This window comes from Homalodisca vitripennis, chromosome 1 (assembly GCF_021130785.1).
Source record: "Homalodisca vitripennis isolate AUS2020 chromosome 1, UT_GWSS_2.1, whole genome shotgun sequence".
Classification (NCBI taxonomy): domain Eukaryota; kingdom Metazoa; phylum Arthropoda; class Insecta; order Hemiptera; family Cicadellidae; genus Homalodisca; species Homalodisca vitripennis.
In genome coordinates, this window is record NC_060207.1 from 11,623,468 (window position 1) to 11,640,812 (window position 17,345).

The 17,345-nt window shown below is 37.2% G+C and overlaps 1 protein-coding gene across 1 annotated transcript in view; it reads left to right on the forward strand.

Moving 5' to 3' along the window:
- Positions 1–17,345, forward strand: part of LOC124357118 (transcription factor cwo) — a 153,964-nt gene that overhangs the window by 40,961 nt on the left and 95,658 nt on the right. The window contains exon 2 of the mRNA XM_046808592.1: positions 13,291–13,380. Within this exon, the coding sequence (XP_046664548.1) occupies positions 13,291–13,380 (90 nt within the window). The remainder of the gene's footprint in view (positions 1–13,290; positions 13,381–17,345) is intronic.

A 17,345-nucleotide genomic window follows, 5' to 3' on the forward strand; every position in this document is an offset into this window, starting at 1 on the left:
TTTGAAATTGGCGTAACGTTAGCGTTCGATTGGTCTATTACCTATCTGGACGTCTTTACAAATGGACGAGATTTATTGTCTATTTCAACGTAAACAAACTTAAGGGCCTTGGAAACTTCCATTTCTGTCTGAATGTATGTTGTCTGTTTGTCTATCCGCATGATGTTTCCAACGAAATCTTCATTGAAATTTGCAGGAAGCTTCATGTCTATGTAAGCAACATATAGTTGAATAGTAATGCAAGTCACTACATAGGATTTGGCTGAGCGTTAGCAAACATATATACATTGGTTATACAGGTAATCATGATGGCAACGAGAAAATCGCAGAATAAATAAATGTGTAAACCTGCTGGGTTACATAGTAAGACATGTAACTAGATACTTTAAATTTTACATGCTACCTCAGGCAAGCAAATTGGTACATGACGCGTGTTGTGGTGTACTTCTGTATTGTTTAAAGACAGGCATTGTAAGAAATATACGTAAATGCATCATAAGCTATGAACATTAAGAGAAATGATTTATTTTTTCGAATTTTTAGTCACACTTTTTGTACTACGTTTAATGTGGTGCAATGGGGTTTTTGTTGATATTTTTTTATTTTAAAGTCGTAACCCTTAAATATAACAATTCAGAAAACAAAAAACGAAGGTATCAATTTTTCGTATCTCCTCACAATTAATTTCAAGTTAGACGTTTAAAGTAGAATATTTATACAATTTTGTAATCAGGTTTAAATTAAATGTCTTTAGATAAAAAATATAAATTTAACTCCATGGATATGAGGTATTGCTTTAGCGAATGACTTGATTTTAAACTATTTATGACTTAAGGAAATTCAATTGTTTAATTAAATATAATTCAATAATTTGCATTTTTACTCAATTATTTACTTAATAAAATTACGTTGTCTTATCATTAAAAACATTTCATTTAATTTCATATTATTATTTTTCTTTGGCTTAAATTATGTTTCAAATGTCCACAACTCTAAATAACCGAAACTTGTTATGTTCATCCTGTCATCAGATAAGATGTATTGAAGATATAACAATATTGTAACAATATTTTTTTAATATAAAAAAATATAATATTCCAACCGATAACCGCTGCACAATGTGAAACTTATAATGACTTTGTCCAAACATTTTTGACATTATTTTTCCTGTGTCATTATTATTGGCGAAAAATGAAGTTGAAGTTGAAGGTACGTCAATAAAACATTTACGGGGTTTTCACCGTTATACGTACAGAGTTACAAAAAGAAATTTTATTGCAGTTAACGATTATAATTATCGTTAATTAATTATCTCTAATTATAAACTGCTGCTATGTGCCTGTATGATTACCCACTCTAGCCGAGCCATTTGAATAACACCAAATGCAAGTAAAGTCCCCTAGGCATTTGTCACAGATGAGTCAAAGTGTGCTAAACTAAACATGCGATATGTTGAATTTATGGAGTATAAATCCAATATGGGTTAACTCACATAATGTGTCCGTGGCAAGGAAGTCCCTCCTTAATCCATGGGTGCTAATTGTGTACCATACAATATGAAAAGGAGTGCTAGCCCTTGTACAACCGTGCCCTAGAGTGCTGCCCGATTTTACACATTATTTAGTACTTTAGGGAAAATAATAATCGGAAAAACAATTTTTGTTTGTTTTTATACACAATATTTAAAAAAAAAGCTATACACACATTTGTAGCAAAGTACATCGTTATAAAGAGCTAAGTCACTAAATGTTAAATACACTGACTTGAAACAAAATTGTATTATTGAAAAAGAAAATAGTTTGTTAATGAGCACTCTAAAATGTTTAATAGAATTAACAAAATAATAAAAGTGTTAAAGGTTTTATTTATGTTGTAGTCGTATCTTTGTTTTATAACACTACGCACTTAAAATCAAATTTCAAGTATCTAAAGAAGTCATGGCAATAATATCGCATTACCCACGCGAGATCGTAATACTGTTTAATAAAATCAAATTAAATAACGTCACTGTACCAAACGAACTAAGCTAATAACAGGTCAAGCTTTGGTACTATACGGATATTACTAGTACACAGCGCGCTGCGGTGGATAAGTCAAGTTAGGTAATCATAAATATGTTACTAGTAGTACCAAAGTTAAAGTTAACCTTTACGAGCGCTCACGTGATCTGAGATTGATTTAGGGACTATCTCGAGGGATGATTTTATTCACAAGAGGTGCGGTAACGTCGAGGCCCTCACTGATGGCCAAGGACATTTTGGAACAGTAAATTTCTGACCTCAGATCACGGACGATCTCTTCGGCGCGGACGCAATTCTGGCGAATAAACATCTCTCGATTACTAAAATTCAAGCTCAGGTCACGATAGCGCTCGTAAAGCTTAAATTCACTTTTTATATTTATAATACGTTCGTATGTATCTCCCTAATTGTATCGTGCAACAACAAGCAGTAGATAGGGACTGAGTATAATAGTGGCTTCCGCATAATACCAAAGTACCAAATAACAAAACAGTAAACAATTACGACAATGCAATGAAACGCCAGTCGTAAAATGTGAACAAATCAGCCGAACTGAGTGATTTGCATTTTTGGCTCAAACTACATTCCGACTTTATTTAATCCAAAAACCTCCAACGTGAGAAATGTGAGACACTGAATATGTTTGGTTACGGCGCTTTTAGCAGCCAGTACCGTAATATAAATAAGTACGCCGTGTTTTAAGAAATACGCAGACCGACTGACAGTGAGTGACTCCCGCACTTGTTTTTACTAAATCATGGCATCAGTAACAGCTGTAGCAGTAAAAGGACTAAACAAGAAAATCTCGTTTCTTTATACTATAATCTGGCTGAAATTATACTTTAAAAACTTTAACTGGTGCCAGCGTGATCTAATGTTATGATTGGCTTTAAAATGTTTTTTTTTTTTTGCTTTACAGGCTTAGTGCCTTAAATCTTTATTGCACTGTTTGTATTTTATAGATTAATCAAATTGAAATTTTCTAAAACTGGTAGAGAAACAAATGTAATATTCGGAATTAACTTGAGTAGACAAGGACAGTTTTTTATATAACATTGTTAAATTTGAAATTGACGCCACACGGTTGAATTAAAGATATCAGTTAGTTAATAATAAAAAACGGGTACTACAGCTTATAAACTGTATTCAGAACTCTCGTAAATTATGTAAAGTTTTTTTTATCTCAGATACAATAGAAATTATATCAAAACAACTTTCTTTAAATTATCGAATCCTGAATTTCATTTTTTTTATTTCAGAAATTGTTTAGTAGAATTCAGTTTCTCAGCTAAGTCTACACCTGGTTATTATTTTTGTATTTGTTTGTTGAACTTAATACACTATAAAATCTCCTGCGTAGCCCAAAGGTAGGCTAACGATTGTTGTTGTTTTACGGAAATCCGTGTTTCAGTTTCTAAGAAAATTGAATATTATGAAAAAACGTCGTTAGTTAAAGTCTACAAGCTTACATTACTATCAAAATAATCTGTTGAACAGTTATTTTGCATTTTTACTATGAGGCATTATGTACCGGATAAATAATTACATTACATTTCACAGTACCATGGCCATTTTGAAAAGAAATTAAGATATCTAACAAAAATACTCTTGTAACAATCCATCCAAAACAGTATGTTTACCTACGCTTACAGGTAATTTCATTTCATCGGTAATAACATATAAATGTTGTCCGGACAAAAATGCTCGGTTTTTTTTTATTGCTAAAAATCTGTTGTTAATTAAGTCCTCAAATTTTAACGTTAACTGCCTTAAATTTATTTTTAGTTGATGTGTAAAAAATAATATTTTTATTACACACAGGTTCGATATCTGAAAAATGGTGAAAAAGTAGAGAGATAACATTTAAAACTAATTTTGTATATAAAACCGCTATAAATTACCACCAGCGTTACTTTCTTACTTGTTAAGAGTAAACCAAATCTTAAAACACTCTTAAATCGCGTGTAACATTAGCGTAAAGTAGTTGTATTTGAATTATTTTCTCAATTAATTTAAATTTTGTGCACTAAGTGGATAAACTAGTCTCGTCCCATAATTAATTGCCTATTAGATAGATTGGCGTAGTTTCAGCCAATGCACGGTGAGCAGGAACTCAGACCATGCCCAATGTAACATAACGAAAGTGAGCAAGTTGGCAGAGGAAATTAAAATTAAATCGGAAATCCCGTTATTCTCCGGAACTGGACAAGAATCAGAACTGGTCTGGATGATTGTTAGGTCCGTCGCACTGGATGACGCACCAGCACGTGACTATCATCCGATCATCTGTCAAGCACATGTGCACGATTCTTTACTAGGCCTATCGCGCAGTAGCCTATACTAAACTCTGGGATAATGTAGGCTATGTAAGCCTAAATTATTTTATAGTGAAATAGGGGTCGGTGGTGCTTTCATTACTTTAAGATCCTAATAATATTATAAATGCGAAAGTGTCTTTGTTTGTTTGGTTTGCGTTCATGTGTAAATTATTCAACCAGTCGTACTGAAATTTTACATGTGACATTCTTACGGTCCCTGGAATAAATATAGGCCTATTCTTATGACGAAAATTCCTCCGGGCTACGCCTCACTGGTCTTTAAAGTAGCGAAAATCCCAACTTGGTCTCTAAAGTTGTGAAATATTAATTACAAGAGCATTTCTAATGTAATCAACTGTTTGTGTAAACATTGTTTATTATTTTAAATTTGTTTACATTTATAGTGACTACATTATATGGAAAACCCGTAATTTTGTTCAAGACGTTTTAGAATTCAGCGATTAAATAGGTACTCGTCTTTCTTAGAAAATGTTATAAAACATAAGATAGAATTTTACTCCTAAGACTCCCTGTGAAGCAGTCGTTAATAATTGTGGTAGGTGAAAGTTCACTGAACTGTGCGAAGGAATTGGCTGGAATTGGAATATTGATGCTGGTTTGATACAATCCATTAAGATTTAGGAGGCATTCTGATAAATTAGGAGATATTTTGAAATGACTTTATCCAAGGAATTTATATGAAGTAAACAGTTACTGTGATACCTTAACCGGTGAAAGCTCTTAAAAAATAAATTAAAATTGTGCAAAAACTAAAAATTTCTGTTATGTAATTATTTTTATTTAAACTCAAAACATGTATTCTTTATAGCAATTAAGTTCAACTAAATTAGCACCTAGTAATCGATGCTAATTATCTACTCATACTCAGGGTCGTCCGACTGGCTTTAATTTCACACCCATAATTAGTAAGTTTTCATTGACGTTTGATAGATAACATCTGCGTTCGTTCAAAGACGGATGTAGGTAAAAGGTTAGTAAAAAACGTTTAGCATTGAAGACAGCTCCTATAATACAGACCGCCGCCGCGCAGAGCCGTCACAATAGGCGCGTCTGGCCTCCATAACACGGCCAAGGCTGCCGCTGTCGCCGCACCGTACACTTGTGTTATCACACCATCGGCCAACCACTCGCTCTATTTATAACTCTATCCAACCTTCTCTTATTTACCGTGCATGTGTGCTGACGATTTCAACTAGAGCAAGAAACGCGAAGAAAAATGATAAGGTAGTCAAACATCAGAATTGCAACATCCATTTGAATGGGTAACATGGCACTATAAGAGATTTTCATTTTTGACTTGTGCATTAAGCAAGTTATATTCAGGTGAAAAATATATTTTTCACAGTAACTTTTGATGCTGCTTATATAGTAAAACCTGGTAACTCCATCAAGCATACAAAGTAGAAAATGAAAAATAATTATACAAATATATTTACACATTTTTAACTGTTGCAGCTTAAATATACAATCGTGCTCCTTAACTATATCAATACAATTTTTTTTAATTGCTTAGATATCTCTTATTGATCATTATAAAATGTACCTTTGTGGGGGAAGAACTAAAGTCAAAAACCTCCAACGTCCTACGTCCTATTTCAAAATGTTCATACTTTAGTGTATACTAACCCCATATAGTGGCTTAAGGCGGAAGAAGGATCTTGTTATGTTTCATATTTATCCTCGATTTGCCTTGCTCTCAAACTTGCCTTTAAGCAACACTTTACGACATCTTGGATAGCGTTTTTGGCGTAATTATCAGCGATCTGTCACACAGTTTACTCCTGAAACAATTCCTATACGTTCACATATGATAATATTTCCTTTCTTAAAACAACCAATGGCATTCATTCATACATTGGAAATTCATTACAGGGGTGCGTTTGGATAAATCATGTTGCTCAGTGACTCATTCTGTTTTTGGGTTCCTCAATAAAGACGCTGTTTTGATATTTCTGTTGAATCACTCCTTATATATAGGCGTAATTATACTGGGCTCAGTTTATCCAACAGAACAAAATAAAATAACTTCTTGCATAGTTTCTAAGAGACTAACTATTATAGTGACTCTGTACCGTACACAGCAATGAACTTAAGAATGTGCAGTGCTTTACTACATAATAAATATTATAAGTTATAATCATCAGTACTGCATAATAAAACACTAAAACCAGCACTGCAACTTTTTTCAATTAATTTATATGAGTGTTGAAAGTTTTAAAACCCTATTTGAAACACCTCTGTATTACATTCTTGGAGCTCTTTTCTTATCAGAAATTAGATATTAATTTAAAACAAACACTCCAATAATATAGGTATTTTTTTGTGAGGCCTTTCGTACTCAATGAGAAAATCTTCAGACCCACATAACTGAATAAAAGTGGTTACCAATGTTATACCACTTTATTCAATGGTAACCACTTTTATTCAGTTATGTGGGTCTGAAGATTTTCTCATTGAGTACGAAAGGCCTCACAAAAATAAAAATCTATATTATTGGAGTGTTTGTTTTAAATTAACCTCTGTATTAGTTTTAAATTAATCTTGGTTTTCCTATTCAAGTCAAGTTCTCGAAGGCCTGAAAATTTTTGCTCAATTCTATAGACTCGAGTAATAGAATAGACCAAACCTGTGTTTAGTGCTCTATACACACTGCTCTAGAACTTGCATCAGACTGACCCACTCGATAGACGCACGCGGACCGTGGGCTCGACAAACGTGAGTCAGACCCTCAAACCTCCTAATGACCGGTAGGAGGATTACAGTGCTCGAATGTCAGCCAATTCTGTCAGACAATAGGATCTATTTCACTGTCAGAATCCGCTCCTTTACTGTATACACTGACAGTTACAATGATTCCTTAAATTTACTGCATTTCAAATGGATTTTGATAAACTTTAAAATACTGAATACATTATATTTCTTTTAGTGATCTCATGTTTTTATTTTTAAAGAATGTCCTTTCTAATTCTAATGTCGATTATTATTCCGATTACTATATTTTTATTAAATTCAAATCTATTAAGTTTCATTCCCCGCATCAAGTGAAGAGAAAGATCATAGTAGATAGCCTTGTTCCATAAACTACGTTATATTTCATTATCCTTTTTTACCTTGAAGGACGGGTTCCGATCTTATTGAGATTGCTTCTGGGTGAGAGAAGCTATAATTCACGACTACTAGGTGTTCTCGGATCAAAGAGCATAGATACCCGAGTTTGAATGTTAACCTCAAACTAACTAATAAAGTTGCAACTACGGGACTAAATTTAAAATTTAGCTTGTTTATTTCTGCGCTTCGGCCTATAACGCAAATTATTTACAAACAAAAACTTTCAGTTTTTATGTCGTTAGGAAAACGAAAACGTACAGGTTTGTGGCGTTTTTTTCCCACAAAATTGCAACTTTTAAATTTATTACTCGGAAACTTGCTGTACGATTAAGACCAAACTTGTATACAAGATAAGTATATTATTACTAATTTTGGGTATGAAGTCGTAGGATTTTAGATCAATATTTAAAAAGATGCTTGTTCATTACCATCTTAACTTTTATTCTTGACCGGACGTGGCAGTTCAATAATTTCGGTATTGGCCTCGTTATGGAAATCTTAAGTCATTATCGTGGGTGTGTAATTTTGATACCCACAAAAATGTATACTTTTAACGCACGTTTAATCTAGCAGGTGTCTGTAATTTACCGTAGCCTGTACAAGACGGTGATGCTTCGGAGCGATTACGATTTAAATTCGATTACACGGGTTTTGGAAAATAACCTAAGAGTTCAAGTCCCACTTGATTAAATCAGTACCATGGACATTGCACTGTACTCTCCCATTATTCTGTTGGATAAGATCCTCGCACAGGCCAGTGGCCCATGAGGACGGACAGAATAAGGCTTAAAAGGGGATCGATCCCTCCTTTTATTATAACAACACCAAACATTTCTTCATTATCGTTAAGTAAAATTAAAAATATAAGAACGAAAAAAAACAGCCCATTCTCTGCATTACATTCCCCAGAGTTTGAACGGAATGAAAGTAGGAGATACAGTCCTTGAGCAATCGGTGAACTACAGTTATTACACTGTCCTAATATATCGAATAACCAAGTCTAATCGACTAATCGATTGGTGTCACTAGCCACACACTTTAACGAGCGGGAGGTAATAACCGGACTGTGGTAATGGGTGCGTGTGGTGCGGCTGTGTAGATTGTATACAAATAGCTCATTAGTTTCAAACTGCCCCCTTATATCAACTTATTCATTATGTATTTAATTAAAAATACATAAATAAATTGTGAATTACGGACATGCTGACATAATTCCACGTAATCGAGAAACATGTCATCAGCACATTTCTCTTGAATGAACTATTAGGGTGTTCTGACGACGGTCAACTAAGATCTGGGTGTAATATAGTGATTATACACAATTTGCCAATTCTGCAAAAAAAAAAAAAAACAGCAGGAATCAAATATATTTTTATTGCCAAATACTAAAACTCATTTGAAAGAATGTTTACATTACCAGTCGAGATTTACCCAAATTATCTACTTACATCCATTATGCGTGCATCCACTCTTAAGAGTGCATCCAAGCGTGCATCCAATTAATAACATTTGGTTTGTATAAATCTAATTTTATAAAATACAGTTTTTGCATCTTAATTCATTCAGGTATGAAAAGTTCTGAATAGCACTTAAATTCCCTATCACTTCTCTTGAATCTCTTCAAAAAAGAATCGGTCATCTACACTAATTAAGCCCAGAGCCATCACAAATTATCCTTCATGTATGTCAAGCTAGGAAAAATATAATATGTGAAAAAACATAGTTTCTTATTTTTAACCCTTTTGGTACACGCCAATTCGACCTCCGCAAAAACTGGCGCGGCTGACAATCGATTTCTTTATTAGGGAGAATTCTTCTACATATTTCAAAACAAACCATATTTTGTGCTTGTGCAGGACAAATTGGCTTTCAGCTTCTAGACTATTCAGGCCAACTTAGGTGCTAGAATGGGTTAGAAAACTGTCATTGACATACAATGTATCGACTATTCAGGCCAACTTAGGTGCTAGAATGGGTTAGAAAACTGTCATTGACATACAATGTATCGACTATTCAGGCCAACTTAGGTGCTAGAATGGGTTAGAATACTGTCATTGACATACAATGTATCGACTATTCAGACCGACTTAGGTGCTAGAATGGGTTAGAAAACTGTCATTGACATACAATGTATCGACTATTCAGGCCAACTTAGGTGCTAGAATGGGTTAGAAAACTGTCATTGACATACAATGTATCGACTATTCAGGCCAACTTAGGTGCTAGAATGGGTTAGAAAACTGTCATTGACATACAATGTATCGACTATTCAGGCCAACTTAGGTGCTAGAATGGGTTAGAAAACTGTCATTGACATACAATGTATCGACTATTCAGGCCAACTTAGGTGCTAGAATGGGTTAGAAAACTGTCATTGACATACAATGTATCGACTATTCAGGCCAACTTAGGTGCTAGAATGGGTTAGAAAACTGTCATTGACATACAATGTATCGACTATTCAGGCCAACTTAGGTGCAAGAATGTAAAACTAGGATCAACAATTAAAAAATTCTAAAAAGTTCATTTATAAGAAAGGATCCCAACATGGATATAAACAACATGACAGTTATTATACTATTTTAATTGAAGTAGATTAGTTAACTTAAAACCTATACAGTCTGGATGATTTATCACCATCAAAAACAGAATGACTGAACTAACTGTTCAGACGTAACAGGTATAAATATAGTATGACCAGAACTGTATTCGCTAGGAATATTCGTGTTTGTAGAGGCATTTGCTATTCTTCTGTTTTAATTGGAGTGACATTGTTTGTGAGTAAGTATTAATTTCAAAGTCCCATGATGAGGTGTCTTTAACCTTCAGAGGATCACGTTTACTCGACTGGAAGCGGCTGAGATCTTCTGGTAATTACACTTGGAATTTTAATTTCCTTCCTTGGGTTCCACGGACGCGGTTCCCTCTGTGGTAGCGCCACTTCCTCAGTTCAATGTTATGTCTTAATTTGTCTGCTTATCGTAGCGTAGCTGTACCAGTAGTTAACCTGCTACGTTATGTTGCAGCATCAATGGGTCTAACACGTCCCGGTCCGGTACTCTCCACTTCAAGGAGGAACAACAGTCCGTGGTTCCCTCCGTGGAAGCGCCACTTCCTCAGTTCAATGTTATGTCTTAATTTGTCTGCTTATCGTAGCGTAGCTGTACCACTTAGTTTAACCTGCTACGTTATGTTGCAGCATCAATGGGTCTAACACGTCCCGGTCTGGCACCTAGGAGGAACAACAGTCCGTGGTTCCCTCCGTGGAAGCGCCACTTCCTCAGTTCCATATTATCTGCTTATCGTAGCGTAGCTGTATCACTTAGTTTAACCTGCTACGTTATGTTGCAGCATCAATGGGTCTAACACGTCCCGGTCTGGCACCTAGGAGGAACAACAGTCCGTGGTTCCCTCCGTGGAAGCGCCACTTCCTCAGTTCCATATTATCTGCTTATCGTAGCGTAGCTGTATCACTTAGTTTAACCTGCTACGTTATGTTGCAGCATCAATGGGTCTAACACGTCCCGGTCTGGCACCTAGGAGGAACAACAGTCCGTGGTTCCCTCCGTGGAAGCGCCACTTCCTCAGTTCCATATTATCTGCTTATCGTAGCGTAGCTGTATCACTTAGTTTAACCTGCTACGTTATGTTGCAGCATCAATGGGTCTAACACGTCCAGGTCCGGTACCCCCCCACTTCAAGGAGGAACAACAGTCCGTGGTTCCCTCTGTGGAAGCGCCACTTCCTCAGTTCAATGTTCCATATTATCTGCTTATCGTAGCGTAGCTGTATCACTTAGTTTAACCTGCTACGTTATGTTGCAGCATCAATGGGTCTAACACGTCCAGGTCCGGTACCCTCCACTTCAAGGAGGAACAACAGTCCGTGGTTCCCTCCGTGGAAGCGCCACTTCCTCAGTTCCATATTATCTGCTTTTCGTAGCGTAGCTGTATCACTTGGTTTAACCTGCTAAGTTATGTTGCAGCATCAATGGGTCTAACACGTCCCAGGTCCGGTACTCTCCACTTTAAAGAGGAACAACAGTCCGTGGTTCCCTCTGTGGAAGCGCCACTTCCTCAGTTCAATGTTATGTCTTAATTTGTCTGCTTATCGTAGCGTAGCTGTATCACTTAGTTTAACCTGCTACGTTATGTTGCAGCATCAATGGGTCTAACACGTCCCGGTCCGGTACCCCCCACTTCAAGGAGGAACAACAGTCCGTGGTTCCCTCCGTGGAAGCGCCACTTCCTCAGTTCAATGTTATGTCTTAATTTGTCTGCTTATCGTAGCGTAGCTGTATCACTTAGTTTAACCTGCTACGTTATGTTGCAGCATCAATGGGTCTAACACGTCCAGGTCCGGTACTCTCCACTTTAAGGAGGAACAACAGTCCGTGGTTCCCTCAGTGGAAGCGCCACTTCCTCAGTTCCATATGTCTTAGTTTATCTGCTTATCGTAGCGTAGCTGTTTCACTTAGTTTAACCTGCTACGTTATGTTGCAGCATCAATGGGTCTAACACGTCCCGGTCTGGCACCTAGGAGGAACAACAGTCCGTGGTTCCCTCCGTGGAAGCGCCACTTCCTCAGTTCCAATGTTATGTCTTAGTTTATCTGCTTATCGTAGCGTAGCTGTATCACTTAGTTTTAACCTGCTACGTTATGTTGCAGCATCAATGGGTCTAACACGTCCAGGTCCGGTACCCCCCACTTCAAGGAGGAACAACAGTCCGTGGTTCCCTCCGTGGAAGCGCCACTTCCTCAGTTCCATATTATCTGCTTATCGTAGCGTAGCTGTATCACTTAGTTTAACCTGCTACGTTATGTTGCAGCATCAATGGGTCTAACACGTCCCGGTCTGGCACCTAGGAGGAACAACAGTCCGTGGTTCCCTCCGTGGAAGCGCCACTTCCTCAGTTCCATATTATCTGCTTATCGTAGCGTAGCTGTATCACTTAGTTTAACCTGCTACGTTATGTTGCAGCATCAATGGGTCTAACACGTCCAGGTCCGGTACCCCCCACTTCAAGGAGGAACAACAGTCCGTGGTTCCCTCCGTGGAAGCGCCACTTCCTCAGTTTCCATATTATCTGCTTATCGTAGCGTAGCTGTATCACTTGGTTTAACCTGCTACGTTATGTTGCAGCATCAATGGGTCTAACACCAGGTCCGGTACTCTCCACTTTAAGGAGGAACAACAGTCCGTGGTTCCCTCTGTGGAAGCGCCACTTCCTCAGTTCAATGTTATGTCTTAATTTGTCTGCTTATCGTAGCGTAGCTGTATCACTTAGTTTAACCTGCTACGTTATGTTGCAGCATCAATGGGTCTAACACGTCCCGGTCCGGTACCCCCCACTTCAAGGAGGAACAACAGTCCGTGGTTCCCTCCGTGGAAGCGCCACTTCCTCAGTTTCAATGTTATGTCTTAATTTGTCTGCTTATCGTAGCGTAGCTGTATCACTTAGTTTAACCTGCTACGTTATGTTGCAGCATCAATGGGTCTAACACGTCCCAGGTCCGGTACTCTCCACTTCAAGGAGGAACAACAGTCCGTGGTTCCCTCTGTGGAAGCGCCACTTCCTCAGTTCCATATTATCTGCTTATCGTAGCGTAGCTGTTTCACTTAGTTTAACCTGCTACGTTATGTTGCAGCATCAATGGGTCTAACACGTCCCGGTCCGGTACCCCCCACTTCAAGGAGGAACAACAGTCCGTGGTTCCCTCTGTGGAAGCGCCACTTCCTTAGTTCCATATTATGTCTTAATTTATCTGCTTATCGTAGCGTAGCTGTTTCACTTAGTTTAACCTGCTACGTTATGTTGCAGCATCAATGGGTCTAACACGTCCCGGTCCGGTACCCCCCACTTCAAGGAGGAACAACAGTCCGTCTACCGTTACTGCGACTCAGTGACTGGGTAAGTAAAGTTGACAACAGTTTTACCTCCTAAACCCCTCGGCACTATTGAGGACGTATTGATGGTTTATTGTTGCATTAGTGACATAAATCTCTAGAAATCGTGAATTCTCTATGTGTTGTAAACTATTCGTATATAATCCTAGTGTGTACACAAACTCCTGGTTTCTGGCGATTGTTACGATTCTAATAATAATTGTGCTGTGAAGGTAACGAAATACTGTAATCACGTATTTTAAATCGTCAGTTAAGTGAAGAAACTGGATATACACTGGAGAGCAGGTGATTTATTGTGGGAATGCTTCCCCTCATGGCCTACTACTTAAGATAGTCTTAGCCTCTAGTTATTTTAGTCTTTGCATAAAATTTGAGAAGATATATTTCTTAATACTATTACTTTCTGAAGAGCCAGTTCAGACATTTCTATCTATATCAATGTCCTCCACAACAATGGGTGGAACTTATTCTTGGCCTATCCATTTTGATAGGTAACAATGTAGAAAATGGTCCTAACACTGGACGAAATGTTTTTATAATGGCTATTGTAAAAAAACATGAAAACTAAAATCACTGAAATCTGCTGTATATTATTACATTGGCCACATATGTGAGTTTGTTGCTTCTAATGTTTGTATCAGTCTATCTCTTTCTTAACTCACTTCACGGCCAGTTAACGATGATGGAAGGTCGTGGAAAACGTTTTCAAAATAAGAGAGCTTTGTAAGAATTAGGCGAAGAACAGTTGTTTAAAAGCCTGAAGTAACACAAACGTTTTTATAATACAAGTGGAAAACACAGGAAAACTAGCATCAACTAACTAGCTTTGAGGTTTGGCCAATGATGTATAGTAGTAGTAATAGTAGTAATGAGGGAAAGAAGATTATGGAAGAGTATCCAATGTTACCCACAATAAATTTTCTTTCCAATGAATGATCCCATTGATATAAACAAACACAATAACTGATCTCATGTAGCACTTGAAGCTCTGGTTGTTATAAAAACAAACGGCGTTGATATCTCAAAAATTAACTCTAGACTACAGTCTACTTGAAAAACAAATATATTTAGTACTTTTTGTTAAAACTGAAAACTGTACGTTTCTTAATAAAAAATTACTGATGTTACTAGCAATTGTTTATGTGGAGCGTCAATTATACACCTTTTATACTGTAGAGAATTAAGCGATCATTTGGATCAAATTTGGGCTATCTTTTCAACAAAATTATCCGTAATCAAAATGACATGTAGGAAATATATTTTGTAAATAAGTCATGTTCATGTTTAGAAATGTACAAAAATTAGCTAATTGTGTTGTACAAAAATGCGATGTATTAGTTTATAAACGGAATTTATTATGTGTTAGAACTAGAGACTGCGGCTTACTTTGTTGCGAGAGTCAGACCTCAGCACGAGCTGTACGTTTGTTCACGTACGGCACCCGGACACACGCTCGAGGGCATGCGTGATTCACCGTTGGTACACGTGAGTGGAATCGATTGTTTACAATTCGACCACCGCCATTCGATTATGTTCTGTGGAAACTTTATGTTTGATCAGTGCAAGTCAACAAAAAACATCCGTCGTCTTTCTCAGCCAAAACTGTACTTTCACTTTTAGCGGAGGGTTTTATTGACTGTTAAATATTTTAACATGTTCCATAACTTATTCCTGCGGCGCTCGAAATAACTTAATAGCTAGTACAGCTCATAAAGTACACTCTTTTCAGTTATGAAATTGGGTCAATGTAGACCTCTATTTTCGCGCCCATCCCATTTGGCAGCTGCTGTAATAACCTCGAACTCTTCCAGATGTGGTGAGCGCCCATAAATAACTTCGCTGACAGATTCGTGTGCGTACAAACGTGCATGAGGGTCACTTTATGTGATTACTTTGACACATTCCGATTAACCTGTGCCGTCTCAGCCGGAAGAAGTAGGTAGATTTTGTGACAGCCGAGATATGGAGTATTTCATAAATACAGGAGTTAAACTTCATTTGGAGTAACAAAGAGGTTTCACTAATCCCATAAATAAAGGAGTTAAAAGGAGTAATTTTTTGTTAATGTTGACAGCTGTCGTATTGGAAACAAAAGGTTGTACCAAGATGGTCAATAAACTATTTCGGGATGTTAAGTTAGTTTTGTACTTTTTTCAGCACTTCTTTTGCCAGTTCTTGGTGATCGAAAAATGTTTATAGGATCATGCTTATCTGGATTTACTTTCGCCGATGGACACCCAGGAATATTTTAGCGGTAGTAAAAAGCCTTTCGAGAATTTCGACATTCAAATTCAAAAGAACACAAGGAGTACCAGATAAGAGCGAATTGGAGGAGCAGCAATCGATTGAGGAAATCGAATTCTCTGAGATTATTCCACCAGATTGTGAGGAAAGAGCTTATGGCCTAGGATAGAAAGTTAATCTGGTAATTCATCACTCCACTCAGTTGCCTCTTGCGTCAACTTACTTCGCTTCCAAAATCGTGAAGATACGACACAACTGTATAGTTTCAACCCTATATTGGTTACCAATGCTTATTCAACCGTGGGATTATATCAGTTAGTTCTGAGGTCTGCCGCTAGGGCTGCGCCACGTAACTTGGATTGTTACCGTTCAAATGCTAACTGAGCCTCTCACTCCACAGACAGCAGCCTGAGCGCTCGCTTTTATCTTGCTTCAAATTCTAGTATTGGATGAGTTAGTTATCTCTTGTGTAACTAATACACATCAGACAATCGTACAATCGAAGGTGCAACGCATATGTGAGCCCGCACAAACTGAGAGATGAGATAGGCACGTGTTCGGGCAAGGCTTGCCCACATACGCAGTATAGGCCGCAGCAATGGGAAGTTCTTGGTGCCTATTCTCCCAAAAACAATAAAGGTCTCAGTGTATTCATGTGATCTACTACGATTAGTGAATTAATCACTTAACACCACACACAGTTCTTGTGGGTCTCGTGTTTAGTCTAACTGTTCTTGAACTCATATGACTGACCTAGTTTTGCCCTTCCTCTAGCAATACAAAAGTGCATGATTCTTTCCCAAGCAATCTTATTGAGAGGTCTAAACAGACTAAATGATTCCTCTTATAAGGAAGGTTAGTTAGGGCTAGGAGCAACAAGCATGTTTTTAATTTACCTAAACATATTGAACTCAGCGATCCAGAATTGGATATGCTGACGACACGACTCTCTGCATAAGATCGTAATCAAAAAATGACCTTGAAGTTGAGTCATATATTGAATTGAATTCATTCATCAAATATTTCTCTAGAATCAATATGAAAACAAACAGTTCAAAATCAAACGTCATACGTTTTTGCCGTTTGCTTCGGCAACAACAAGAGCAAGAACTTCGACCCGCGGTGATGGTGGATGATTTCCTTCTGGAAGAAGCAGAATCCATTAATATCCTATTCTGATACATACAAAAGTTGTATTGCATTTTATGTATTTATCTTGAGGAACATAATTTATCTGAGTATATTATATAGTTACGTTGACGCAATCCATGCAATATTGTAATTGTTTCACGCAACAAAGAATATTATTATTATGATATGCGCAGAGTTATTCTTTGGACATTTCCTGAAGAGTAAAGCCTCAAATCAATTTCAGACCACACCTTTTATTGCAACTTGATATAAAAATACACCCAGATAACGTCAGTTTCAATTCAAAACAAATAAAAGATACATTTTGTAATAAAACTCTAACAATTACGGCCATAAAAGAATGAATAACATTTTCCTTTTTCAATAAGAACCGCTACATGTAAAAGTAGACTGTGCAGTAGCTCGGCCTGTTACGGGGTTATTACGAGAAACACTCTCAGTACCTATATTTACCGCTAACCGTTTTATCGGTTTGCAGCGATTGTACTTGAACCCCCTGAAGTGCAGAGACAATAGCGGGTTACATGGACTCTACAATTGGATCGAGGGGTATCACCCTCGCCTTACGCTTCT